At 35.7% G+C, this 27665-nt stretch overlaps 1 protein-coding gene and 1 long non-coding RNA gene across 3 annotated transcripts in view; one reads left to right on the plus strand and one right to left on the minus strand.

Annotated features, from left to right (window-relative positions):
• LOC136674534 (uncharacterized) overlaps positions 1-18218 on the plus strand; it is a 37436-nt gene extending 19218 nt beyond the window's left edge. Inside the window, exons 1-3 of one of the 2 annotated variants that reach the window (XR_010796059.1) lie at positions 11635-11721; positions 14018-14211; positions 18091-18218. This is a non-coding gene — a long non-coding RNA (uncharacterized lncRNA). Of the gene's footprint in view, positions 1-11634; positions 11722-14017; positions 14212-18090 lie in introns of those variants that run through there. The other variant, XR_010796058.1, reaches the window with a different exon arrangement.
• On the minus strand, positions 7612-25946 carry edil3b (EGF-like repeats and discoidin I-like domains 3b). The gene is made up of 10 exons (XM_066650552.1): positions 25513-25946; positions 22894-22968; positions 20191-20304; positions 18691-18804; positions 16628-16809; positions 14937-15092; positions 14391-14535; positions 14012-14196; positions 12289-12444; positions 7612-9737 (listed from the first exon to the last, which is right to left on the minus strand). Exons 1-10 carry the CDS (start codon positions 25574-25576, stop codon positions 9588-9590), a joined length of 1341 nt encoding a protein of 446 aa, XP_066506649.1. The 5' UTR covers positions 25577-25946; the 3' UTR covers positions 7612-9587.
• Between the last annotated feature and the right edge of the window lie 1719 nt (positions 25947-27665).

Genomic DNA, 27665 nt, shown 5'->3' on the forward strand with positions numbered 1-27665 from the left:
TACGTCACGCTTAAAGTGGAAAAAAAGCAACGTAACTGGCTCTCTTTAGACCTGCTTCTTCATTGAATCGACTCTGTATCGATTCATTGTGTAATTGCCTAGTACAACACTACTATGACTACTAAAGATAAATACTACTAAAAAATTCTGGTTCTTGAGCACATTAAATTTAGAATGTAATTAATAAAACAAGTAAAGGCATAAAGTGGCAGTTTAAATGTTTAATCAGCAGGTAGAATCTACCTTTTCTTGTATACCTTCCTATGTATGGAAGCCGTTTTCTGCCGCATAAAACAACTTTAAAAAGGCACCAAGGCACCATTTTCATTAATATGCAAGTTGCTATCTCAGTATTTCGAGATACTATCTCATTATTTTGAGATACTAAGTAAATATATTGACATACTTATTATTTTGAGAGACTAAGTCAGTATATTGAGATACTATCTCATTATTTTGAGACAGTATCTCATTATTTTAGAAAATAAGTCAATATATTGAGATAGGATACAATTAATTAAATCTCAAAATAATGAGATCCTATCTCAATATATTGACGTATTGTCTCAAAATAATGAGATAGCACCACAATATTTTTACTTAGTATCTCAAAATAATGAGATAGTATCTCAGAATATTGAGATAGCAAATTGCATATTAATGAAAAGTAAAAACTGGTGCCTTTTTGTATTATTTTATATGGTATAAACTTATAGAGGATGGGTTTATTATATTTTAACTTGCATATGAATGTATGAATGTTAAAATTTTTATATACAAATAAAAGTGCTTGGATCAGGCATTACTAGGATGCCATTCAAATGATCTGGGTGGGCAAGAAAAACAACACTTGCCAATTTTTGCAGGGAGGTCTGGCCAGGTTTTCCTCAGGAGTGCTACTCTCCCATTTTTGGAAATGAAAATCACCAATAAAAAAATGGGGCCACGTTCTGATATGCCCGTATTTGGCGTATTTTACATTTAAATATACATCAAACAATTTTTATGGTGCTTAAATCTAATGCATTCTTTGCCTTTAAACATATATTTTAGCCAAAACTACTATTTCAAAACTATTGTAAGGCAGTATGATCATTCAGACATTTTGAAAAATGCCAGTCCTTCACAGGATGACACACACTCACATATTCACTCACAACTATGGACACTTTTGAGTTGCCAATCTACCTACCAACGTGTATTTTTGGACTGTGGGAGGAAACCCAGGCGGACACAGGGTGAACACAAAACTCCTCACAGACAGTTATCTAGGACTTGAACTCACAACCTTCATGTCCCTGAAGCTGTGTAGCATGATAGCCAAATACTAGCCAATATTTAAGAGACAGAAGAAGATGACTGTACAGTATTTCTTTCTGTAAATGTCAGATAGAAGATTGTTAAAACTGAGTGTGATAGCAGAGGTAACTCCATGCTTTTTTTAAAAACCAGATTGACGTTCATACAAAAATGAAATGTTTTATATGTATCATCCACGGCATACAAGCATGAAAACTGTACCCAGTCATAGTTCTCAGAGACAAACAGTCAACGTGTTCTTGTGCCAAAATCTAATTGCAATAAAAACTGGATAAATGAGACTCACTGTGAACCTATTTCCTATAAAGATAACAACATCCTGCCTGGATACTAAGATTACTTGTCAGTATCTAGGTGGACTGATGCAGCTTCCACTTCCTAACTGTTGACTCAACCATGCACACTAGAACATCAAAACCAGGGGTATGTCTACTGTGTGGGGTGGTCATTGCCCACCCAGAGGAATCATCTAACAATCCAATGAAAGCAGAAAGATTATCCCTTGCAAATAATTTCCATTCATCCATCCATGCATCCATTTATTCATTCATATTCTGCAACCACTCTATTTTGGCCAGGGTTGCCGTGGGTTCAGAGGAAACTCTGGACAGGGTGCCATTCCTTCACAGACCAGAACATGCTCACCCAGAAACCAACTGTAGCTTGTTTGTAGCTGAAGTTTAATGTTCCTGTATGTTTATATTCACTGCTTGAATTTCCACAGAATTCACTGAATATAACAGAAAGTTAGTGGTCTCCTAATTATGGGGTCATTTCCACCTTAACTAATGCATCTGAAACAGAAAAAGTGAGTCAGTGTTACTTACATATGGAACAGGAATAGAGAAACATCCTCAAATCCTTTCATGCTTTTTCCATGTTCAGATGGTTCTCCACTGTCCAAATATCTCCAGATGCTGTTTCTTTTCTTTGGCTGAGAGAGCTAGCAAATAGTTAGGAAACTTTCTCCAAATTTTATAAAAAGAGTATTTGATTACAATCATGAATTTTGCTTAAAGGCAAAAATAAAACACAGCTCTTAAAATGTTGTCTTTTTAACAAACCCAAACCAGTTTTTTTCCCAGATTGTTCACTATTTTATCTATATTACCAAAAAACAACAAAGGCATCAAAATTTTATATTTTTTTGTTTTAGATTTTTAGTATTGTATCAGTATTACCAATGAAAATACATTGACATCGTGCAGAAATGTTAAACACTCGGTGGAATTGCCCTTTGAGTACAATGCTGCCTCGAGACTTTTTCGCTAAATCAACTGTCCTCAAATTTCCACATGATTGCTTCATAGTATATGTGCAATTTGTTGGCCTATACTACTAGTGAAATCTCAGTGAAGGGTGGAGTGAATAAACAGTCTCTGAAATTTGTTCTTAACCTCATAGCTGTTCCCAAGAGAGCTCTCCATCCACAAGAAAAAAAATATCCTTGTGCAAAGAGGGGAACAATTTTATGTACTTTAGCCACTGATAGACTAGGCCTAAACTCAGTAAGAGCTGTTTTGGAATGCATGCATGAGTATCAGTACTGTTTACAATCAGACTGCACAAAGACACCTTTTGAAGGAGTTGAAATCACGGGGGAAAAAAACATACCTCTGTGGTCATGTTGTTTAGAGTCAATGGGTGCACAGAAAACATGATTAGAATTCAGGTCCTGGACAAGGTTAAGTACTGCAGCTTTACTCATGCGTGAAATTTACAGTAAGGCACTGATTACTATCTTATCTTGCAGTGTCAAAAACAATTGCAGAAGATAAACCCTTAAATAAACACAGTTAACAACTGGTAGAAAAACTTTCTCATGCTCTATCTCAGAGTGCACATGTAGGCATGGGGACACCCGGGCAGATAAAAAGGAGACAGACACTGTGTCCCCTCTTTCCAGCTTGTGATTTCCTGCTGAGGGAGGGGGAGTTCAGATCAGGGGCATAGCTCGTCGCTTTTTAATGGGAAAGCAAATGACTAAGGAAAAAATTATTGTTCTTATGTGTGTGGCCTAAATGCATATATATTTATGCGTATAAATGAAACATTCATAAAATATCACATCAGTGAACAAAGTAGAAAGTAAGTACACTGAAAGAGGACACTGTATTGACATGGATGTGACATAGTTGATGAAAAAAAGGACTTTATGCTGCCACTGGCCACCCCTAGCCACCCTATGACTACAGGCCTGCTCCAGATTGTGAGAGTAGTAGAAATAGGGTGCCATTTTGCACTTTTGTTTAAAGGCAAAGTTTAAGATTGTGGTAAATCAAACCATGAATAAAAACTTACAGAGAAGTTAAACCTCAGCCACATACAAATAACTGTCGTTTTTCTCCTCAAATCTACAGTTCCACCGTAAAAGACTTTTAACACTTCTGAACATAAACAAACTAGAGAGAACTGCAGTTTCCCGCAATCGTAGACGTTCTCTTTAATACTGTGGAATCGACAAACATCAAGTGCATCTCCACATAAGCATCATGCTGCGCTGTATGTAATTATATATGAGATTATCAAGGGTCTTTTTTTTTTTTGCAGTGAAGATATGGGTGTTTTTTTTCTGCTTTGAAACTACAATGTTCCAAAAACAAAAATCTATGGAACCAAAACTGTTAACATTTAGAGTTGAGTCTTCCAGCTGCAGGCAGAAGTGGAGGGTTGAATCGACATAGTTACAGGGATCTATTGTATATTCAAAATCCATGCATACTCAATGAAGGCATCAAAGCTTACCTAGTATTGCTTTAAAGATTCCCCTGAAGGAAAAAGTACCAAAATATTATTTCATGGCTACAATATATTATTTCATGGCCTTAAAGTATTATTTTGTGGCCTAAAAATTATCTTGTGGTCACAATATAATATTTTGTGGCTTCAATATATTATTTTGTGGTCATGCCTTAAACAATCACAATGTCACTTTAAGGGCTCTGTCATCGTCATTTTGAAAGACTATTTTAAACATTGCCTTTAATTTCTAAAGTTACAAAACTTAATTGTAGCCTATTTATGGTGTTACTCATTTTGACTTGCACTAGAGCTGCGTTCTGACTAGTCAGTACCAGTGCCAGGACTTTTCATCAGGAAGCAAGGACTCTGATGTATCTGCTGATGTTGGTCCAGCTCATCCAGCTGGTGAGTTTGCTAACATGCTGTTAGAGTCAGCATTTTTCCATAGGCACACCTTGTGTAACACACGAACCAAACAGAGAGCCCAGTCAAACACTAGAACTGGCACACACCTCGAAAATCAACAGTCTCCTGGACAGAGTGAACGGACCATTTGTCTGGACTGCCCCTTTGGGTTAAGGCGGGAGAAAAGTGTGCTGCGGAACTGCATTCCATGGGGGGTTTCAAAGCAAACGAAATACACTGCTCACAGTCATAAACCTCAAGAAGGTAGTTAAAAAACTCCATTACACGGACACTAAGGATTGTGAATCGAATTTATTTTATACCAAATTCATAACAATTTGTTGTAAAAAATAAAAGTCTCTGAGAAGTGAAAATGTTAAGCGAGTCTTCAGAACAATACAAAATTACACTCAAGGACCTTTAGGACATTGATCATTAAAAAACTTATAGGATATAAATATTTCAGATAGACGATAAAATTGGCTGTAACGTTTTTAAACCATTGCGTCCCTTGTCCTTGATGTTTTATTATCTTAGTTATATTTGTTGTTGTTGTGTGTGGCTTTTTGTGTGCAAGACAAGTTCCCTTAGGGATAATAAAGGTTTCAACTTCACTCACTTCACACACAACTTATAAAGATTTCAAATTTGCACTTCTGTCTGTCTTTTGTTTTTCTCGCCCCACATGACTACCCCACGTAAATGGTGTCTTCAATGTTCATGTATGCACATCGCCACAAGATGGCAGCCCTAATTTTCAAGGAATTAAAGTATTTTCAAGTACTACACGTTTATTCATTGATCTTTTCTTTTACTATGTATAGTGCAAAATATGAAAAGCAGTCACTTCAGTGTAAAATCGTGAAATACGAAGCATTCAAAATAACCTTGACCTCTACTGTATAAACAATACACGAGGATTTCCATATTATAAACGAAATGCTGCACTAATGTCATTGTCATGTTAAAAAAAGCCAGCACGAAAAGTGACATTTCCAGTACACTGATTTATCGCCGATCAATCACTTAAACAGAAAAACAATATGTGTGGATTTAAACTATGATGCGGTTACAGACAATGAATGAATGAGAACTGAACACAAACCCCATTAAAATCTAATCAGCGCCACTGCTCACTGTGAACTTGCCAAAATAAAAGTCAAGTATTTCGTCAAGGAGCAGTGTGGTCTTCAGGCCATGGTCATCACAGTCCAGTCGACAATTTTATGTTATCACAATTAATTTAATTATGATCAAATAGCATAGATTTTAAATTCAAAGTTCTGAATATCTACCGTGAGATTCGTCCAAACATGCCGTTAGATAGGTGAAACCAGCAATTCCCTTGCCAACATTCCCTTGACATGGAGTAAATTGTTTTGCAAAACTTAAGCCAGGCCAAGAGAAGCATATGTGTAAAAGAGCACAGTTCTCATTCTTTTTATTCATCTTGCATGAATGTTTCCTGGAACAGTCTCATGCACTTAAACTGATCTTTTCCTTCAGATTATTTTCCAGTCATGCTTAATTGAAACAAGTACTCATGCTTTTTTTTAATCTTACTTCCAGTGCATATACTGTAAAGTTTTACAATATTGTTATACATAAAAAGTTTAAAAAGTCTCTTAAGATCACAGGAATAAATGATTCAGAAATGGCAGTCAATGCTGCAGAATGGCATAAATGTTAAATATTTTCATGCAAGCTACACCTGTGGTAGTAATAGAGCAAAAACCAAGCTTTGCTTCTTTTATACCTGCTTTTAGAGGAATGTTGCTAAAAAAATTTGTACTTGTATTTTTCTATAATGTGTAGCAGGCATTAAATTCAAAGTAATAAAAATTAATAACTTATGAATGGTTAAAATGTACTCACTAATATAGTAATAAATACTACCCATATCTGGTCATATTGAGCTATATTCATGATGCTATGATGTAAAAATAAATATTATTTTCCTCACAATTTTGATCAGAGTGTAGTAAAGCTAATTCAGATATTATGATGCACCAGTCATCTTCCCCTACCAGCAACAAATAAAAATAATTAATATATTACAGTATAGACAGTGCAACAGGTAATGTCGTTGTCACACAGCTCCAGGGTCATAGGGTTGTGGGTTCCAGCCCTGCTCCAGGACACTGAGGAGTTTGGTGTGTTCCTCCGGGTACTCTGGATTCTTCCCACAGTTCAAAAATACACATTGGTAGGTGGATTAGATACTCAAAAGTGTCCATATATGTGAGTGAATGTGAGAGTGTGTGGCCCTTCAATGGACTGGCACCCACTTTAGGGTGTGTTCCCACCCTGCACCCAGTGATTCTGGATATGCTCCAGACACACCGCAACCCTGAACTGGATAAGCGGTAACAGACAATGAATAAATAATGGTAATTGAGATATGATTTCAATAGGCTTTATAACATTTTGTTTCTGAGAAGAGTGCTGCGGACTAGCTTGGCGCAGACATGAACAAATGCTGAAAACTAAACATTTGTTGTCTTAACTGTGTAATGATTAAGCCATGAATAATTAAAATACATTTTTTTTTCTCTTTGTGTGATAGTTCCCAGTGCTATTTCTCCTAAGTTATGAAATCACTAAGTAAATGTGGGTTTTTGCTCCTGGGCTCCCTCTACAGAGTGTATTTTTGTTTAACAGCACTGCCCTGAAATTAAGGGGGAGAGGGAAGGTGGGCGTGGCTGGTTTCCTACAATCTCTAGAATTTACACAGTACAGTTTCTGCAGTGCTGAGCCCAGAATAGCAGTGACAGATGCTGTTTTTCCTATTTACATGTCAGTGAACCATCATGATGATTTTGAAGCTGTAATTTTAAGGCAAAATCTTACCAAATGTTCTATTAAACCTGCTACGGCTAACAAGCTCTCTACTAAAATGCAATGCAAACTAATCAGCAGTCCGTACTAACATATTGCGTATATGTCCATAATGATATGTATGACAAAATATCCTATATATAGCACACTAGATGTACTGTTTAATATGAAATAAAAAAATTACGCTAATCATTCTTCAGTATTACTGTATTATTATCAGTGTGGTGAAAAAACTAGACACAAGACAATATAATATTCCACATTTGTAATCAAAGAGGTAGAATTACAAGCAGGATGTGCTGGCTGTAATAACAATAAATAGCAAAATATTTGTGAAAATGTCACAGGGAACATAGAGCACAGTAATATAATTTTCAGTTAAATTAACAGTGTTCTAAAACATAGCAGCTTTACACACAATCAACCAAATTTCTAATCAAAGCAGGCTGCAAACCTCTAAATAAATGGTTGAACTACATCTATGAACACAAAAATATTCCAAATACAGATCTAACAACAATCGCACCGCAATTAGGGAGTTCAGCAAACTCAGATCCATAGCATTATTCAGTGAAGTATGTCAGATCTGATCCATTAATATCAGCTTTTTATTCCTCTGTTATAATACAACATTGTACTGCAATTTGTGCTGACCATAGTTTGCCACAGTTTGAGGTGATTCGTAATGCTTTATGATGTTTATTATTAATTTTAATAATATCTGGTGTGCTGTCACGGTGATGACAGATAACTCTTGATGATGTCTTGTATGCTATTAAGCAGACAGACATTAACTGGGTAAATCACAGTTTCACAGTTTATTTGCCAAAGCATCTATTTACAGATGAGTTATGTAATACAATCTGCCCCAAATCTGTATCACGCAAAATTGATGCACTATCCCTGTCATTAATGGAAAGTAAAGTATATATGAAACATTTGGAGGAAACAACTTTGACTTTGCCTGTACACAAGTTCCAGTTCAAATGCACTAGAATGACAAAAATGTATTGTTCTTTACTATACAAACCAGAACATGACATTCATTGTAGTACATATTGTTGTCTAATAACATTAAAAAGCTGTATTTACAAGTGCATATCAATATTACAGTTAAGATCCATTTTAATATTCCTCACTGTCTATTTTATTACATACATTTTAATCAGGCCCACTTACGATACAGATGCATGTTGTAGTTTTACAATTACAATTTGTAATCCATCAGTTGCTTTTTATCGTTTCATTTTTCAATACTGCTGTGACAAAGTGGATGAGACAAAGTTATTTTGCTGGAGATTAACACAGTGAACTGAAATGTATGGCTGTATAGTAAGTTCACCATATAAAATAACCAGTGAGTGAACTGAATAAACAGGCCAGTGAGTGCAAATTATAATATAGAACTCAGTAATTAAATGATCACATTAAGCTGAACATTAGTAAATTAGATTATTGGTTATATACACAAAAATACAGTAGTATACAGAATTTCAAGTGTAATGAATTAAAATATAACAGTCTTCATATGTATTTAAAGCAAAAAAAAATTTTCTTCTAGACCTTCTAAAATATATTTGGCTGAATGTGCAAAATCACTTCTGCTATAACTAACATTTATTATTATTTATTAATTACAAAATTGCTTACTTACTTACTATACCTTCAGTATACATTTTTTATTTAAGAAAATTTTGTGAAGTGAAAGCAGAGGGGAAAAATCATTACTCAGCAAAGAAACACTAATAGATAAAAAGTGGTTAACTAATGTATGTTTTTTTTTTTCATTATTTTTCAAGATTGTTTCAAATAGCTACACCATGGTCGTACTCAAAACTGGTCACTAGGTGTCAGGCTTCATTCGCTTTAGACGAGGGCTACGTAGGTCATTGTTCTCTTTTTTTAGTGGCCATTTTCCATGATTGAGCTCAGGTTTTGTATTACACTGTGTAGTGCTAATGTTTAAATTAAAATATTATGCTTTTTTATTATTATTTTAAATATATTATGTACATGAAAAAAAATGTAAACCTCTACAAATTGTGGAACTGAATGTTGAATGAAATGCCATCATTAAAATAATGTAATCTTATTAAATAAGTGATTTAATATATGTCTTGATTGATCATTTGCAACTACTTCAGTTTTCAAGGTTACCACAGTGTCTAATAAAAATATGAATATGTGTTACCACCTGGAATAAACACTCACAGTTATCATGGAGTGTATTACAATACAAACAAAGTCTCTGATAATAAATGGAAGAAAGTAGTTGATCTGTTTTATTCCACTTCTGGGCATCCCAGCAATTCCGCTCTCATGGTGATGCGCCCATACCAAGACCACGGGATGATCCGGACAAATTGTGCATAGATGGGAGGATCTATGACATTTTTTCTGTGTGTTTCATTGTCAAAATTTCCCTGGAAGATCTGTGATCAACAATAAAAAAAATAAAATAAAAAAAAAGCAGTGTTAGGAAACAACCATGAAAAATAATTTATGCACATTTTATTACTTCGTACATAACATTTCTTTTATTGTTGTCAATTTTACAATTTGTGTTTAAATATAAGCGCACATAGAAAAAAGGCATTTTGTTTATTTTCTTTAAAATTCCATTAATGTAATTTTATCAAAAAATGTTTTATCTTTCTTTCTTTTTTTTTTTTTTTTTAAAGAAGCAGTCTATACATGTAACTGCTTCCTTGTGTGCCCGACATTTACTGTCAGATTACATTATGCCTCTTGCAGAAACAGCATCCCCCATCTATGGCATAAATGACCTCTTTGTATGCGTGTGCGTTAGTGTAGATATATTGGGATAGACATATCTGGAGTAAAGATGGTGGTAATGATGAGGGTGAGAAGCCAGTGTAGAGAAAATCAACACAGATATCCAGTTTGCATGTTGAAACCTAGTTGAAAGCCAAGGACTTTTAATTGCTAGCAGCAGGATTATCTGAACTACAGCAACCAGAAATAGAGGAAAAATGTTCACAGTATGCATTCATTTTTATCTCCTTCCTCCTGTCTTACCATCATACTTGTTATATTAAATAAAGCACAATAAAAACTTTAATTATTCTAAATTATCACATTAAGAATTTTAGAACATTTATTTAGGAATATTCTATTCAAATATTCAGAATGTTCATATGAGCTGTACAACACAAAAAATATGTTGTGATATTTCTGGTTGGTGGACTATTCTCTGTCCAGCAGTGACATTGAGGGCTTTAAAAACCCCAGTACACTGGCGTGTCTGATCCACACACACCACCACCATTTTAGGACCACTCTCTGGTGGTCCTGACCATTAAAGAGCAGGGTGAAAATGGGGATAAGAAAGTATGTGGAGAAACAGGTGGATTACAGTCTATAATTGTAGAACTGCAAAGTGCTTTTGTATAGGGATGTCACGATACCAGAAATGTATAAGTTGGTACCAATACCACTAAAATTTCACGATTCTCAATACCAATTTCAATACCATGACAAAAATAAATCAATGAAACAAATGCCTGTCAACATAAATGCTTTAATTTAAAAAGTATTTTTCCAGAAAAAATGGTGCAATTTGGCTAATATTTTGTTTGGGTTTTTGTTTCGTTTGTTTTGTTTACTGTTGTTTCTAACCCAGTACGCTACCACTTTAAAAGCTAAGCACCACTTAATGGACCTCCATGAATATTTCACATTATTTTAGTTACTGAGATATATAAGTATGAATTGAAATGAAAATAGCATGCTTAATTTGCTTTAAAACTGACAATTTTATTAAATTGACGGAAAAACCCGAGCTCGCTACGGAAATTCTTGAACTCAACCGTGATGTCACTGGTGGACAACCGTTGGGGGTGGACCTTATTCCTTGAATTAGTAAGAAATAACATGTTTTTTGACTATCAATAAACACAATTTAGGAACTCAAATTCTACTGTATTTGTTTGACATTTTCATATAGCTTGTGTTTAGCCTTTAAATGCCAGACGTGTTGGAAGGTGGGATCTTCACCCTGATTGGCTGTAAAGCAAGGCAGCCGCCCTCAGAGCCCTCCTGTATTTAAACTGTCTCAGTGGGAGAAAGGCAGCTAGTGAAAGAAATCTAAGCTTTGAAAACATATTGATCCTCTTGATTATTGTTTGTTGCTGCCAAATTAAACCGTTTGAGTCATCTCTCGCGCTGCGTGGGTCCGTTAGGTGCTAAAATTGTAAGCGTCCTCCTGAAGTATGGGTCTGTTTGTCCCTTCCCCTTGATTGCGCATCACCATATCTTGGCCCCTGATTGGTCTACAGACTTGATTGACATGTTGTTCAAACGCTGAGTCTAGTACTCATTACACAAAACACGAGGATTACTAACGAAAGGTTTGACGTAAAGAATTTGGTCTCGTTTTGAAGTGAACAGTCTAAGGTAAGCGCTGGTATGCTTTGTTTGTGAGTCGCTTCTTGGCTCTTCAGGCTTAGTGACGCAGAACTTTTGTTTGGTCGTCGGACTCAAACGCTATTTCCATACTTAATTTTTTTGCCAACCAGTCGCAACGTTGCTTCTCCTGCCGACGCCATTCCTAGTGCTGTTGTTGTTTTAGTTTTCTTGCCCTAGTAGTGTGTAGGCTTATTATGATAACCTCGTGTGATCTGGGGTATCCATGAAGCCTGTCGCTACCTAATTTGCGCGACCTGCCCGATTTGGACAGCGCATGCGCTGACCTTCACGCATATATCTTGTAGAAACAATGGGACTGTTTTCAAAAGTAAAGACTTGGCCAGTGGCCCAAATCTGGTAGCAACAAAGCCTTGGATAACACAGGAAACAAGAACCGTATCGTTTTCAGAATAATTTTATTATAGACTTGGTACTGAGGTATCCGTTCTTGTGACATCTCTTGTATGGTTAGTGGAACTATCAAACGAACAATGACTAGATACAAGATAGGTGTTCCTAATCCAGTGATCGATCAGCACAGAATTGCAAACATACCTTATCTTTTTGCTGTTTTTCATCCTGGTAGATATGCCACTTTTCTCCATCATTACTGTATGCCAGTTTATAGGAACCTACGAACTGCACATGGCCAAAATCTTTTGCTCCCTGTGTGATGATTCCAGTAACTTTCGTGGGGAAGAGCAGGTCCACCTAGTGGTTATGCAAATCATTAAATTACAGAGCACATTTGGTATATTTTTGTATAAAAATTACAGAACACAGGTTGAAACCTGTGATATAATATGGTATTGTATGACTTCAGGTACATGTTCAAACAACCAACAACTGGCTTCACAAATTAAGTCTAATTGTGTATCAGTAACAATACTTAAAATCAAAAACCTAAAGACACTGTGTCCCTAAATGAATTTACTGCTGATTTTGTTACGTTTTCCCTCAGGTTGCAATCTGCAAATTGCAGCTTGCATAAAAATGCCCTTCACAGTACAAAGGAGCTGAACAGAAGGACATGCACTCCAGCGTAACCACCTTCAATGCTGATATATTCCTCATAGGACCAGAGTAAATTTGGAGCACAAGTTTAGAAACTGCTTTTCGGGAGCTTGTGAACTACACTGTCTATTTTTTGAAGATTGTAGTCGAGAGGATTACAGGATTTTGTTTTACTGTTCATCTTATCTTGCTCAATGATGATGTCACAATACAAGATATATACTTATACACTTAATGTTATTTACATTTTTTAAACATTCATTAATTTTCAAACAGTCACTTGCATTCTTATCATAATTCGTACATCCATGCTTTCAGTTTATTATAAACTCTCCTGGGGTTAATTTATGCGCTCAGTTTCACTTGCCTTCCTTCTCTGCATTAATAATTCATAAGTGTTTGACCAGTGCCTCAGAGAGAGAGAGTAGGAAGGGAAAGAGGGAGTGTTAGTTATTATTTTTAACACATATTTCAACATAAAAAAATGTAACCTATCTTCTGAACTCAAAAGTAGTGACCCTGTGTTTACATTGCTAAATAAACCCACAAAAAAAAACAATTATGGGGGAATTTGTGGCCATATTTGGTAAATGGTTAATTAGTGTAAAAAATTACATCTTAAACTCCCACATACCTTAAAACATTGATTTTGACAACATTACTCTGTTAGATTAAATTTCATGAGCCCTGCTCATATGCAGAACAAATAACAGACTTACACAGCTCTGAAACCTTGCTCGCACTCACATTCATGGAGAAGGTCAATTAAATAAAAACCAATGTGCTTCTAAAATTCTTGGTATGATTAGTGGAATATAAGGTTCATACGGAGCAATGTGACCTCAGATCATACACTGTGGTGTTGTGTGTTGGAGAAAAAAGACTCTTTGATCTGTTTTTCTGTATATAAAAAATTTGTTTGACTATATCTTCCAGCCATCTTAATATACACAATATTTAAAAAAATAAATAACTTAAATCCATAACAATTGTGCTGTTATTCTAGCTCAACAACAGGTATCATTTGTTTAATAAAGACCTTGTCTGCTTACTGGTCGTTCTATATTCATTTCAAAAACAGAAAAAAGTAAAAAAAAAAAAAGACAGTTATTTGATTTTCAGAAAATTAGCAGTAGAAAGATTAAAAACAGCAAATTATATTTCTTTTCTTTCTTCTGAAAGCTTAGAATTTAGTTTGGCTGGTATATGCATGTTAATGTAATTAATGTATTAATTATATAACTTACAAAATGTTTTCATTTACCTGCAGCCACTGAGACTGGTCGTTATGGGCAGATGTCCATGCATTGACCTTGCCCTGGTTGTCCAGTCTGGCCTTGCTAGGCTCCCAGGAGAATATTTCCATATTAAGGGTTTGGAAGACACTGGAAGAGCTGATTTGATGGTCCTGGATGTGTCCTGTCTTCATCCCCATTGGCTCCGAGCACCCTGCAATAAGCCAGAGTAAGTTTTTTTAAATTAGTATTTTCTAAGAGATTTACTGGAGTTTACTATTATCAGATAAATTACTAGATGTTAAGATGCTAGAACACAATTGATCATAAACGTTTAAACTATGGTCACATTCACAATGTGACCTTCATTGCCCTGCTGCATATTGTAGAGTAGTATGAAAATGAGACCTGTGAGTTCACAACCAAGTAGCTCCATACGCAGAGTGCAGTGCTTTCTGCAGACTTGTGGGTAAATGCGAATATATTGTGCCTCAATTGGTGGACTGAAGGAATTTGCTGAAGGTATATTGTTGTCTGTGTTTCCAGTGAAAATCTAAGGAAAATACCATAAATAAATTATTTAAAAACAAGAAACAAACAAACAAACAAACAGGAACAGTGATGTTTGGAATCATGTGTATGAAATAAATTAAGCCAAAGTTGGATCTATTTTCAATTCCTATTTGTCATACAGGTGATATTCTTTCCAATGGTAAATATAGTTGATTCTTTAGTTCTTTTTTCAATGCAACAAGTCTTTTGGATTTAATATAATTAATTAATTAAATCCATATATAATTCATTACATTTAAATGAATTAATCCTTGGCTAATTCACAGTCACGTAATATTTAGTGCAGACATTTTTTGTGCAGAAAATATCATAATGTATACATCGAAAAATGTTCCTTGTGCTATCTCAGCTCATCTAGGACAGTGCAGCAGCTAGATTTACCATGTCCTCATCAGTGTCCTTGACTTTAAACGTGCTCCAGGATTTGCCGTCATCGCTGTAGGACACTTTGTATGTCTTCACATACTCAGGACTCCCAATATGTTTTGCACCCTGTGTTATTATTCCAGTCACCCTCATCCTTCTCTGTAGGTTTACCTGTGATGGATCAGAGAAAAATTAAATCTCTAGGAATTAATGAAGATTTTTTAACAAAGGAATTAACAAGAACTAATGTGAATGACTATATATCTGTTCCAATGGAGCATCTCTATTCTGAATGCTGTGTTGTGTGTTGAGGTGTTGTATAAGTAATGGTAATGCTTGTGTCATCCATTACAATGATTATATATATCTAAGATGACTTTGTGCAGAAAATGGAAGGAAATGAAAAGACTAAGAGGATCTCCTGCACTATCAAAGGATGACTGATGCCAACTTTTTCTAAAATTGATTTAAGCTGGAGCAACTCACCCAAAATTAGCAAGCACAGAAATATTGCTGTATTGTGGGTAAAGCTGGCAGTAGTTTTAATCCAGCGATTAATTCATTATGTTCCTTTAAAACATTGCTGGATATACTGTTCCATCTGGGCTTGGTAAAATGTCAACCAGTGGAAAAACTTGTAGTGTGGTAATTCATGAATGCTTTGATTTCATCATCAGTTTTGTGCTTTGAGATGCTAATTTGTGCTTCTTGTACAACACAGCATGAGTATAATATAAATTTATATTTAGGTAGAATTGTGCATGATGGTTAAACAGTTTTATTTTTAAAATGTGACTTCTAGAGTTTGTGACAGACTTTTAGGGCCACTGTGTTGAAAAAATAATTTAATTCCGAGAATAAAGTCATTGCGAATTTTAGCCTAGCACTGCAGAAACTGCACTATGTAAATTTGGAAACAGGTAGAAAACCATTCCCTTTTCCCATTGATTTCAGGAGTGTTGTAAAACCGAATTACACCCTGCAATTTGGGGAGCCCAGAAGCAAAAATTTTAAAAAGCATAAAAACAAATTTAATGGACTTATGAATCTTATTTCTCTTGCTGTGTTTAAAATTTCACAATATACCTTGTGCTAAATACCCATTCAAAATTAACATTGTGCAGTTTCCACACACAGTGGGGGAGCACGGTGACGCAGCAGGTAGTGTCGCCATCGCACCACACCAGGAATCTGGAATTAGGGGTTCGAGTCCCACTCCATGTGACTGTCTGCGAGGAGGTGTGTTCTCCCTGTGTCCGCATGGGTTTCCTCCGGGTGCTCCGGTTTCCTCCCACAGTCCAAAAACACATGTTGGTAGGGGGATTGGCAACTCAAAAGTGTCCATAGGTGTGAGTGAATGTGTGTGTGTTGCCCTGGGTAGGACTGGCTCCCCCTCCAAGGTGTGATCCGCCTTGTGCCCAGTGATTCTGGGTGACCCTGAACTATATATATATCATTAGGCTCTTTAAAAAATTATGGGAGGACATTGTGGCCAAATTTGGTTAAATTATTCATTTGTGTTAAACTACAGTGTGCATAAACATATTAAAATTGTCACTAATATATACACGCAAACGTTTTTGCTAACATTTATTCACTAAGCTGTTTAATAATCAATATCTTCTTTATAAAATTAAAACAATGGTATGAAATGATAAGTAAATAGTGATAGGTACAATTTTGCTTAGGCTTTTCAGACAGCTTACCTGCAGCCATGGCCAACGATCGTTCCCTGCAGCACTCCAGGCATTAACCAGACCCTTTTTGTTGAGACGAGCAAAGTAAGGATACCATTTCTGCAGGCCAAATAATGTGCGATGTGTGGAAGACCCAGTTATCTGCTGGTTAGAGATGATTCCACCTTCCATTCCTAAAGGTCCAGAACATTCTGTGAAGAAAAACATAAACAAAAGTATTAGAAGCACAAAACATAATTTAACAATAAAATATTGCCATAACTGCAAATATTATTTTTAATCAATTTGTCTTGTGTGTTAAAATGCAGTAGTTAAAGTACCACAAATACAGCAACATAACTCCTTGGTCTCAAGTGGTAAGATATCATCTTCATGTTTGCTGTCACATGTGCCTGTCACTGACATAGTATCAATTTCTGAAATGCCGTCTTTGGTCGTCTTGTCCTCAGAGGTGTCAGGCGAGCTTGAACCCTTTGATCCGGCATCCTGGGTCTCATCAGTGGATGCTGTATCCCTGCTGTCGCTTACAGAGACGCTGACTTCACTTTCACAGACTAAAATCTCCTCCTTTGCGTCGTTGCCAAAATCATTTCTTCTGTCTGCAGCAATAGTATCTGCTCTTTTGTGTTCTGGAGAGAGTACAATTGGGAATCTTGGGCCATCTCCACCTACTGAGTGCGATGAATATTCCAGAGGGGATTCAAATAAAAATTTCAGGCTTTTGAAACCAGCACTCAGGGAACTCCTGTTAAGATGTTTAGACGGCATGATCACAGCTGTTTTTCAAAAGCTGCAACTTTATATAGACTCAGAGGAAAACAGCCTTAACAGAACTAGCATGACACAAAATTGTCACTTAATTCAGTTATGGTTACAGATGCAGTGTACGTCAGCTGGATTTTCCCATTTCTCTTTCTGAAAAATCATTTTAAAAAATTCGGAGAAAAGTATATAATAGAGTTACATCTCTCATAGGGACACTTTCTGTTTTGCAAACACTACGGCTGTTTACAAAGAAATAACTCTTAAAGGCTGTAAGGCTTCAGTCAATCGTTCGTTATGTATTTCACTCTTATTGCATTTTAGAATAGAGTGAATAGTTTTAAACCATGCTGCAAGTTAAAAACATGGCCATTAAAGGTGACATATTATGTCCTTTTCCATGAGTGGAAGCTGTTCGCTTTGGTCTTAATGAAATATCTGTGATATGCTTTGGTCAGATATCACAAGGACCAAGCAGCATAGCAACCTTCTTTTGTACATCCCTGTACATCAGCACCTGTATTTTTAAATGTCAATAAGCTACTGTTTACTCCAACACAAGTTCACATCAATGAGGAACAGAAGCTTGTTTTTAAGACATTTTTACTTGGTGCACTTTCCTCTTTTGTATTTGCTCTGTGTTTTCGCTCTGTGCTCTTGTTTCCACACACTCATTGCCTGTCTTATTCTGTCTTTGTGTTTTCATAAAGATCCAGTGCTGTGATTGGAGATTCAGACGAGGAGGTGCTGCCAAAATAAAAAGTCTCAGCACTTGATTTAAGAAGTTGAGCAAAATCACTACAGCTTATTTTATCCCATAATATCAGATTTAGGCAGCTCAAATGAAAAATGCACTTGTGTGTTTGGTCTTTTTTACAGTTTGTGTGTTTGTATGTTTTTGGATTTGTCCCCAAATGAATATGTATATAGGACACACATGATATAAAAATGTACAAAAAACTATATATGAATTTAGAAGTATCTACTACAAATCTAAATTTATATAATCTATCTGCTATCTGACATCAAGAAAATTAATTCATTTATTATTTAAAATCCAGTTTAGGGTCATGGTGGGTCCGGAGACTACCCAGAATCACTGGGCGCAAGGTGGGAACACACCCTGAAGGGGGCACCAGTCCTTCACAGGGTGACAAACACTCACTAACACCTGTGGACACTTTTGAGTTGCCAATCCACCTACCAACGTGTGTTTTTGGATTGTGGGAGGAAACCCCTGTGCACACGGGGAAAAATAAATAAAAACCTATATTCAAAAATGACTGAGAAGAACAACTCGGACAACTCACTGTATTGACAGTTCCTCCCCATGTATTCTCCAGGGCATTGACAGGAATAGTCTGCTGTCAGATCTGTGCAAATGCCTCCATTTTTGCATGGGTTTTCTTCACATTCATTAATATCTGGGAAGAGAAAAAAACAGTTTATTATTTCAATATTCACCATATGTAAAGTTAATAACTTTGATTCAACTTGTTTGTTCTATACAAAATAATATCCACAAGAAAATCCAGTATATGTCCTATGGAGCATAAAACATATTCAGCAATTAATTAGTATTAGTGAAACCTCTCAGTCAGCAAAAGTTACTGGCTGACTTCTGCTTTTATACAGTGTAAAAAGTTTAAATTACACAAAGGTGATACTTTTGCGGATTTATTAATATGTTAAAACACAACCCAAAAAAAACAACAAAATTCTTTGTGTTCTCTTTGGCACAGTCCAAGCTATTCATTTACTTCATTCATTCATTCATTCATTCATTTATTTATTTATTTATTTATTTAGGCATCCTTCCACACACATTTGGCCAGTTTCAAAAATGTAAGCCACATTCTCAGTTGTAATATAAAATTATACTTGTTGAAATTGATTTTACTTTGGTGAGGTCTAAGCCCAGGCAATATATCAGGTAAATTAATGTGAGGAATGCAGGGGTGGGGGCAACGGTCACACTGAATCAGTTTCTCTCTCTTTCTACCCTATGCTATATTGACTTCTCTGGGATTATTCCTTAGATATTCCTTAATTTATTAATTAATTGTCTATACCTGCTTATCCTGTACAGTGTTAATATTTTTTAATACATTTGGAGAATAAAATACCTTAATTTTTATGTATTCATAAAATCTTTACTTTTATGAGGTTTTCCAACAATATTATTTATTTTTAATTTTCAATTATTGTTAAAGTGATAATTATTTAAGTCTAAAATAGAGTCAGGTTTTTAAATCCCTAAACTGAATGATTAACTAATTGTTGTCATTTTATAGGAGCACTAGGTAGAATTTTTAATTTAAAATTACAGCTTCAAAATCGTTGAGTCTCCAATGACCTGTCATAGGAAAAAAGAGCCTCTGTCATTGCTACTCTTAGTCTAGCACTGCAGAAACGGCATTATGTAAATTTGGAGATTGGTGCAAAACCATCCTCTTTCCTCAATGACTCCAGGAGTGTTTTCACCCCAGAAGCAAAAATTCTTTAAAGGGTTTAATAAAATTTTAAAAAGAAACATAAAAACTAATTTAGTGAATTTATGAATCTTATGAAATATTTCTCTTGCTGTGTGGGAAATTTCACAATATACCTGGTGCTAAATGTCCATTCATCCTATTTAGAAATGTGCGATCAGCATCATTAAATTGATCTACAGTCTCTATAATACATTATTTGTACAGTACCACTGCTTTCTATTTTATGTATATTTCACTTAATTATATACATTTGTCCTATTTTCAGAATTAACACTTAATTAATAGAAAAAAAAAACAATTGCAAGAATGTCTTACTGTATTGACAGTGGACACCACTGAAGCCAGATGGACACTTGCACAGATATCCAACAGAGGCATCACCAGCTTCACATACTCCTCCATTATGGCAAGGGTTGGGATGACATAATGCTGTGAGATGTGATGATGGATCAAAGGTATCAAAACACTATTTCGTCCACATTTTATCAACTACAGGAAAAAAACATAAAATATTTGCATACTTTCATGTATCAAAATCAAATTCTATTGCTAACAAATTCTTTCAGTGTAATTTATTTTAAGTTTTGTGTCTCTCCATTGAAATAAGAAATTAACAACACAGAATATAAAATAAAATGTTAATAAAAACATATTAAAACAAATAAAATGCTAATCATAAAAATCAATAAGATAAAATGTTTAATATATGAAAATTGGAATAAATATGTGAAATATGGATAAAACCAAAGTTATATTTTGTAATATTGTCAGGACACAAAATGTAGCTTATTAAAGCATCAAAAAGCAGTTCTTTTTTCCAAAGTTACATACAGAAGAAATGTAGTTTGGCAAAAGATTTCTGGGTAAGTAAACTCAGTATGAAAATATAGTTGACAAAAAAGTATTCACTCGTCAGGGGTTAATACCAAATTTCAAATTGCATAAGTAAACAGCAATGAGCCAAAAACAGATTAATAATTTTAACAAGGACAGCATCATTCTGCGATTCAAAACACTACTTACATAGACCAACATATCCACCTGAATAATAGTTTCTCTCATGTACAAAGCAATCTTAGAGGGGCAGAGCCTCAGATTGTGCGATTGCATTAAAGCAGCATTAAGTAGTACTATTACCTTAAAATTACAGCTTCAAATTTATTGTGATGCTCCACTGACCTGTAATATGGAGTTCATTCTGCAATTCAAATCACTATTTCCATGAACCACCAAATCTACCTGCATTACAATATACTCTTTCATGTCCCAACTAATCTTAAAGGAGCAGACAGTCAGATTGTGGGAAAGCATTAAAACAACATTATGAGGTACTATTACCTTAAAATTACAGCTTCATAATTATTGTGGTGATCCACTGACCTTTAATGTGGAGAACAGACCCTCTGTTGTTGCTACTCCTGGCTCAGCACCACAGAAATTATAATAAAAACATTTGGTGGAGGGTAGGAACCACCACACCACCCTCCTTCTTGATTTCATGGCCGTGCTGTAAAAGTGAATTACACTCTGCCACTGTAGGGGGAGCCCAGGGGCAAAAATTGAAACACATAATATAGATGCATTACAAACAAAGTGATCAAACAAAGGGTATTTATTTCTATTCATTTTGATGATTAAGGCTTACAGCCAATGAAAACCCAACAGTCATTAAGTGAGAAAATTAAAATAAGCAACACAAAACACCTGCAAATATTTCCTAAGCCTTTAAATGGTCCCTTTGTCTTGGTCAGTAGGCTACATAATCAAGGGGAAGACAGCTGACTAAGATGTCTTACCTGGGCCAAGGAGAAAAAATGACTGGAGGTCTAGTGTGAGGTCTGCTTGAGGTCTACAATCAGTGATGGTTTGGGGAGCCATGTCATCTGCTGGTGTTGGTCCACTGTGTTATATCAAATCCAAAGTCAGTGCAGCCATCTACCAGGAACTTTTAGAGCACTTCATGCTTCCCTCTGCTGACAAGCTTTATGGAGATGTGGATTTCATTTTCCAGCAGGACTTGGCACCTATCCACACTGCCAAAAGTACTAATACCTGGTTTAATAACCTCAGTATCACTGTGCTTGACTGACCAGCAAACTCACCTGACCCAAACGCCACAGAGAATCCATGGGGTATTATCAAGAGGAAGGTGAGAGGCACCAGACCTAACAGTGTAGACAAGCTGAAAATCGCTATCAAAGCAACCTGGGCTTCCATAACACCTCAAGCAGTGCCACAGGCTGATCGCCTCCATGCCACTACGCATTGATGCAGTAATTTATGCAAAAGGATCCCCAACTAAGTGTATAATCTACATACTTTTCAGTAGGCATTTCTCTATTAAAAATTAATTTTCATATTGGTCTTATATAATATTCTGATTGGAAATAGTTAGAGATAATGACTTTTGGGTTTTCATTGGCTGTAAGCCATAATCATCAACATTAAAAATAATAAACGCTTGAAATAGACCACTCTGTTTGCAATGAATCTATATGAGTTTCACTTTTTGAACTGAATTACTGAAATAAATTAACGTTTTGATGATATTCTAATTTATTGAGAAAATTTCCTGTATATTTCATATATATGCACATGATTTATGTGATTTGTGACACTTTAATTTATTGTATTGTATCTATTAAATGGAAAAATATTTCTAATATTTAATAGTTAATTAAACTATAACTAATAGTTATAATAGTACCCACAGCAGTTGGCTCAAGAAGAAAATTGTGGGAAATTGTTCATCAAAATTTCACATTATAGGGATTCTGATGTTAAAGAATTCTATTCATCCATGTCCTTAAATAACCACAGCATTATCTGAGGGCACAGATGACAAGGCTAGGTTTGTGAACAGAATGCAGAATGATTTCACACCTGCTATCAAATATAGCCTTAAAAATGTGTGCAACATTCTACATATGGCATAGATCAACTCATTCATAATAAAAAGCCTCTACATTTCAAAGAATATGGCAAAGATATTCATAATATGATCAATATTACACTCACAAGACATTGCCTCTTCTGTAGGAATGCTGAAGCAGTCAGCATCTTTTTCACAAGGGATGGGCTCACATATGTCTCCTTTGAATTAAATAACAGTAAATTAAATTTACTATATAATCACAAAAGCTACCACATTTGTTTGAAAATACACTGACATTATTGTAACATGGTAATTACATTTTTTTAAGTCTCAGTCTGGTAAGCGCTGCATGAAATGCTGAAGATTGCAATGTAAATCATACCATCAGCCAAGCTGAGCTTGTACGGTTGCATTGCTTGTTCACCATTAATGGGACATTACAGCATGAGGTTGAAACAAAGGAGCAAGATAATTTACTACCAATAAACTGAGAAAAAAAATGGCATATATTTCTAAAAACGTTATCTATATTAGGCCTTTTCTTTGGGAAAGGCACTATACAAGTTTTTAATTACTATTATTAATATTATAAGATTCAAACTACTAATCCCTTAAAGCAAAAGTTTATTTCTGACAAAGTGGCCTTTTGTAGAAGTGGCCATGTTAAAAATACACTGCATGAACACAAAGTATTGGGACATAAACAATTTATACCTACAGGATATTTTAGGATATCACATTGTTATTTAATAATTTAATTATAATTGTAATACTTTCTGTGGTCTGCCGCTTTGTGGATGAATTACTGTGGTTCCTAAATGCTTCCACTTTTCAGCAGTACCACTCACATTTTATTGTTGAATGTCTAGGAGGGATTAAATTTCATGAAAGGACTAGTGGCATCCTACTACACTACCACACTCAAATTCAGTGAACTCTAATCAGTTAATCACTGATACATCCAGAACAATAAGTGGCTTTTTAATAACAAGAAGAATCATTTAATAAAACACCAGAATTGCTCCTTTAACAAGGCACTAGGCAGTTCTAGCGCAGTGTCTGTGTTATTGTAGTTCAGTGAATTACACACCAGAGGTCGCTCATCTTGAATCCAAAATTCCAGTGTGCAAGCACAAGAAACACAAAAAGCACAGCCTTTCCAGTCCAGAGTGCAGTTTTTCTCAGGCACTCTATGCACTTTTGTTGGTGCCATCGCTAAAATAAGTATTTGTAATGGTGTTTTTCATATTGTACATGTAATATGCACCAGTTAGAAAACAAAACATAATCACCTAGTGCCCCTATTAAAATACCATATAATTACATGTACAGACTTAGACATAAAATCTTTGGGTGTTTCATGTTTTTATAATCAAGCAGCACTGTGGTGCAGTAGGTAGTGTCACAGTCACACAGCTCCAGGGACCTGGAGGTTGTGGGTTCAAGTCCTGCTCCAGGTGACTGTGGAGGAGTTTGGTGTGTTTTCCTTGTGTCCAAAAACACACATTGGTAGGTTGCTTGGCGACTCAAAAAAATTGATAGGTGTTGTTAGATGTGTGTGTGTTAATAAATGTGTGAATGTGTGTCACCCAGCGATGGATTAGCACCCCCTCCAGGGGGAGCCTTGTGCCCAGTGATTCCGGGTTGGCTCTGGAACCACCCAGACCCTGAACTGGATAAGCGGTTTCAGAAATTAAATCAATGAATGAAAAGACTTGGCAGTGTATTTTTCACAATTGCATATAACTTTGTGTGCGGCTAGAATAAATATCTGTTTTTATCAGCATAATTTCTACTGAAAACAATTTCAAAAGGGCAAAGTATAATACCTAACAATTTCAGGGAACATTTGAAAAAAAGAATCTTTCTGTAAATTCAAATTCCCTTGGACTTTGCATAAAACATTCAATGTCAGCTTGGTGGTGTGGAAGACTCATTCAGGTTTTCAAGACATTTGCTCTCCTGATGTCAATGACAAAATGAAAAACAATAATGAAACTGTGGCCTACAAATGGCAGCCTACAGAATGACAAATTATGACTCATATCAACAGTGCATAATATAAACTTGTATTGAAAGTATGGGAAAATAGCTTACAGAAAAATGTGGAAAAAAGTACTTGTGCCAATTAAAGTTTTAATCATTTCTGCCGTTCCCAAATATTCCCAGCTGAGTCCTCAATATGGCGTCATCCATTGACAGAATCAGGTTATACCCATAATCAACCTATCACTTATCAGTAATGACCATTTAACAAAAGTGAATTCAAAAGGCGATACTTAGCTCAATAAATTTATTTCTACAGCGTTTAGGCTGCAATTTGCGTTGACACACATAAATCCTGAAAAAAGTTTCAAATGAAGTTTCAAAATATATACCACGTGAAATTCAAGACTAAAACACGGCGGTGCTAATCGTCCCTTGCACTGTTCATAGCCTTCTTCCATGCTGGGCTGCTTCATTATTTTTTTATAACGTCTGGAACAGTGGGTATTGAATGCCCTATTATGCTTTGAACGATGTCAGTCCATTAGTTCTGTTTATATATAAACTGTAACACTGATTAGGTCATGTTTGTGTGTGTATATATATATATATAGTACAAGACGACTAATATATAGAAGTTGTGTTTGTGAAACTTAGCTTTGACGTCGACATGAGCGACAGTTGTGCTAATGGGCATAGTTACTATAGGCCTATATCAGCACTCTACTAACTCGCCTGAAAACGAAGAGTTTTTTTTTTTTTTTAAATCTACTCACCGTTGGTCGGGTCTGGGACAGCCGCGCCAATGCGGAGGATCATAAGCAGAAACAAAGGCACCATTATCGTTAACTGTTAACGTCTTGTTTTTCCCTCAAAGGCCGAACGCTACTTGTTTGTCTTCGTGTCTTGTCTTTGATTCACGTATATCACGTTTGCTCTCCGGTGATATTCGTCAACGCAGAATGAAAACAGAGCCAGCCTCCCACTAGTGCTGCTGTAGGTTACAGCGCAGGTTCATTTGCTGCAGTGATGGAGCTCTAGTCCTTTAGCCCACCATCCTTCGCATCATCCGCCTCCCACAGTCGTCGCGTAGTGGTCAAACATGGCAAAACCTTTTCGTGGCGTAGGGCTAAATAGGTGAATTTCGACGCAAACAGAAGAGCTGAAGCTAGATTAGATACAGATAAATGAGATCCTCAAAAATACAGTCGTATGCTAATGCTAAGACGGGACACTTCCTGAAATAAATAAATGTGATGCCCAAAAATTTGTAGAAACCCCTTATAATAAGTGAATCCAGCCTCTTAAAGTTGCATTCAGACGTTCAGTTGTGCAGACAATAATCAGCCACAAGATTAAAACCGTGCACAATTTAATAACTGATCTACTTACAAAGGTACAAGGCCAGAGTAGTAATAGGGGTGCAGCAAGTAAAAAGTCAGTGCGTTATGCTGAGGTGTAATTAAAACTTAGGAAATATTCAGCAAGTGTAAGAATCTGAGTGAGTCCAAAAGAGACAAATTGTGATGGTCATAATGTTTTGGTCAGAGCATCTTCTCCTGGTAAAGCTCTGACTAAAACATATCATCACCACTTGATCCTTGTAAAAACCACCCAGATCCCATTTATCCTGCATCCAATACATCAGCTTCATGAACTGAAGATCACTTGCTGCCTAATATATCCCATCCCTTGACAGATGAGATATTATTATATGTTCTTCACCTTGTGAAGTCATTTACATCTTGTGGCTGATTGGTGAATGTTCTCTAAAAAATGCATGAAATAATGATAAGCTATGGAACAGCTCCTCATGAAACTAGGTCACCATACTCAATGCAAAGTGTTGGCTAAAACGGTAAAAAAAAAAAAAAAAGCCCCAGCATTGGTCTGTAAAGCAGTGACTGGGTTTTCTGGAGTGATCATGAGCCGTCCAATACCTTTGAGATGAGTGAGAGTGGCTTTGTAATTCAGAACTAATTATTAAACATGGCTTTGAATGAAGTTGTTACATGAGCAAAATGTGGGGATTCACTGTATTAATAAACTTTGGCCAAAGATCACAATGCTGTGTGAAGTAGAAAACTTAACATACGTTAAGTTTATATTCTAATTTTCTCCAATATTATTCATTTATCAGTAAAAAGGAATTAAAACTCATTACACCAGTAAGTATGGATTGATTTGATCTGTAGGTATGTAAATGATGCACTTTGCCAAGTATGATTCCCAATAGACAGTTAACTCATTTTTAAGTACAACTTTGTTAAAAAATAAGGACCTTAAATTATAATTTACAACTTTTCAAAACCAGTATGAAGCCCATTTGGTTGCTCAGGCCCAATATACAACATGGAAATGTCTCCATCTAGTGGTTCATTTGTTCAAAGTGTTGCAGTCAATAGGATTTTGTTGTGGAACATCTTCAATAAAATAAAACAATTATTTTACAAACTCTGTTACTGAAATATAGATAGATAAAATCTATAGCAAAAATGGCACCCTAAATTTTCAATTTTCATCCTAGAAATCAACTAATGATCGAAGACCAAATAAGCATAGACATTAGGTCAGTTAAACAACTGAAAATTATTACCATGAAACAGCATTACAGCATAATTTGGATGCTTTCTCTTTCAGAAGCATTTATTTATGGCCTCAGTCAAATTCCTATGAGTTCATTAAAGACAGACTGAGGTGAAGTGGAAAAGTCTCCTGTGGCCTGACAAATAATTCATTCATTCATTCATTATCTGTAACCGCTTATCCAGTTCAGGGTCGAGTTGGTGGGTCCAGAGCCAAACCACCTACCAACGTGTGTTTTTGGGCTGTGGGAGGAAACCGGAGCACCCGGAGGAAACGCATGCAGAGACAGGGAGAACACACCAAACTCCTCACAGACAGTCACCTAGAGCGGGACTTGAATCGA

The sequence above is a fragment of the Hoplias malabaricus genome, chromosome 18 (genome assembly GCF_029633855.1).
Source record: "Hoplias malabaricus isolate fHopMal1 chromosome 18, fHopMal1.hap1, whole genome shotgun sequence".
NCBI classification, from domain to species: Eukaryota; Metazoa; Chordata; class Actinopteri; order Characiformes; family Erythrinidae; genus Hoplias; species Hoplias malabaricus.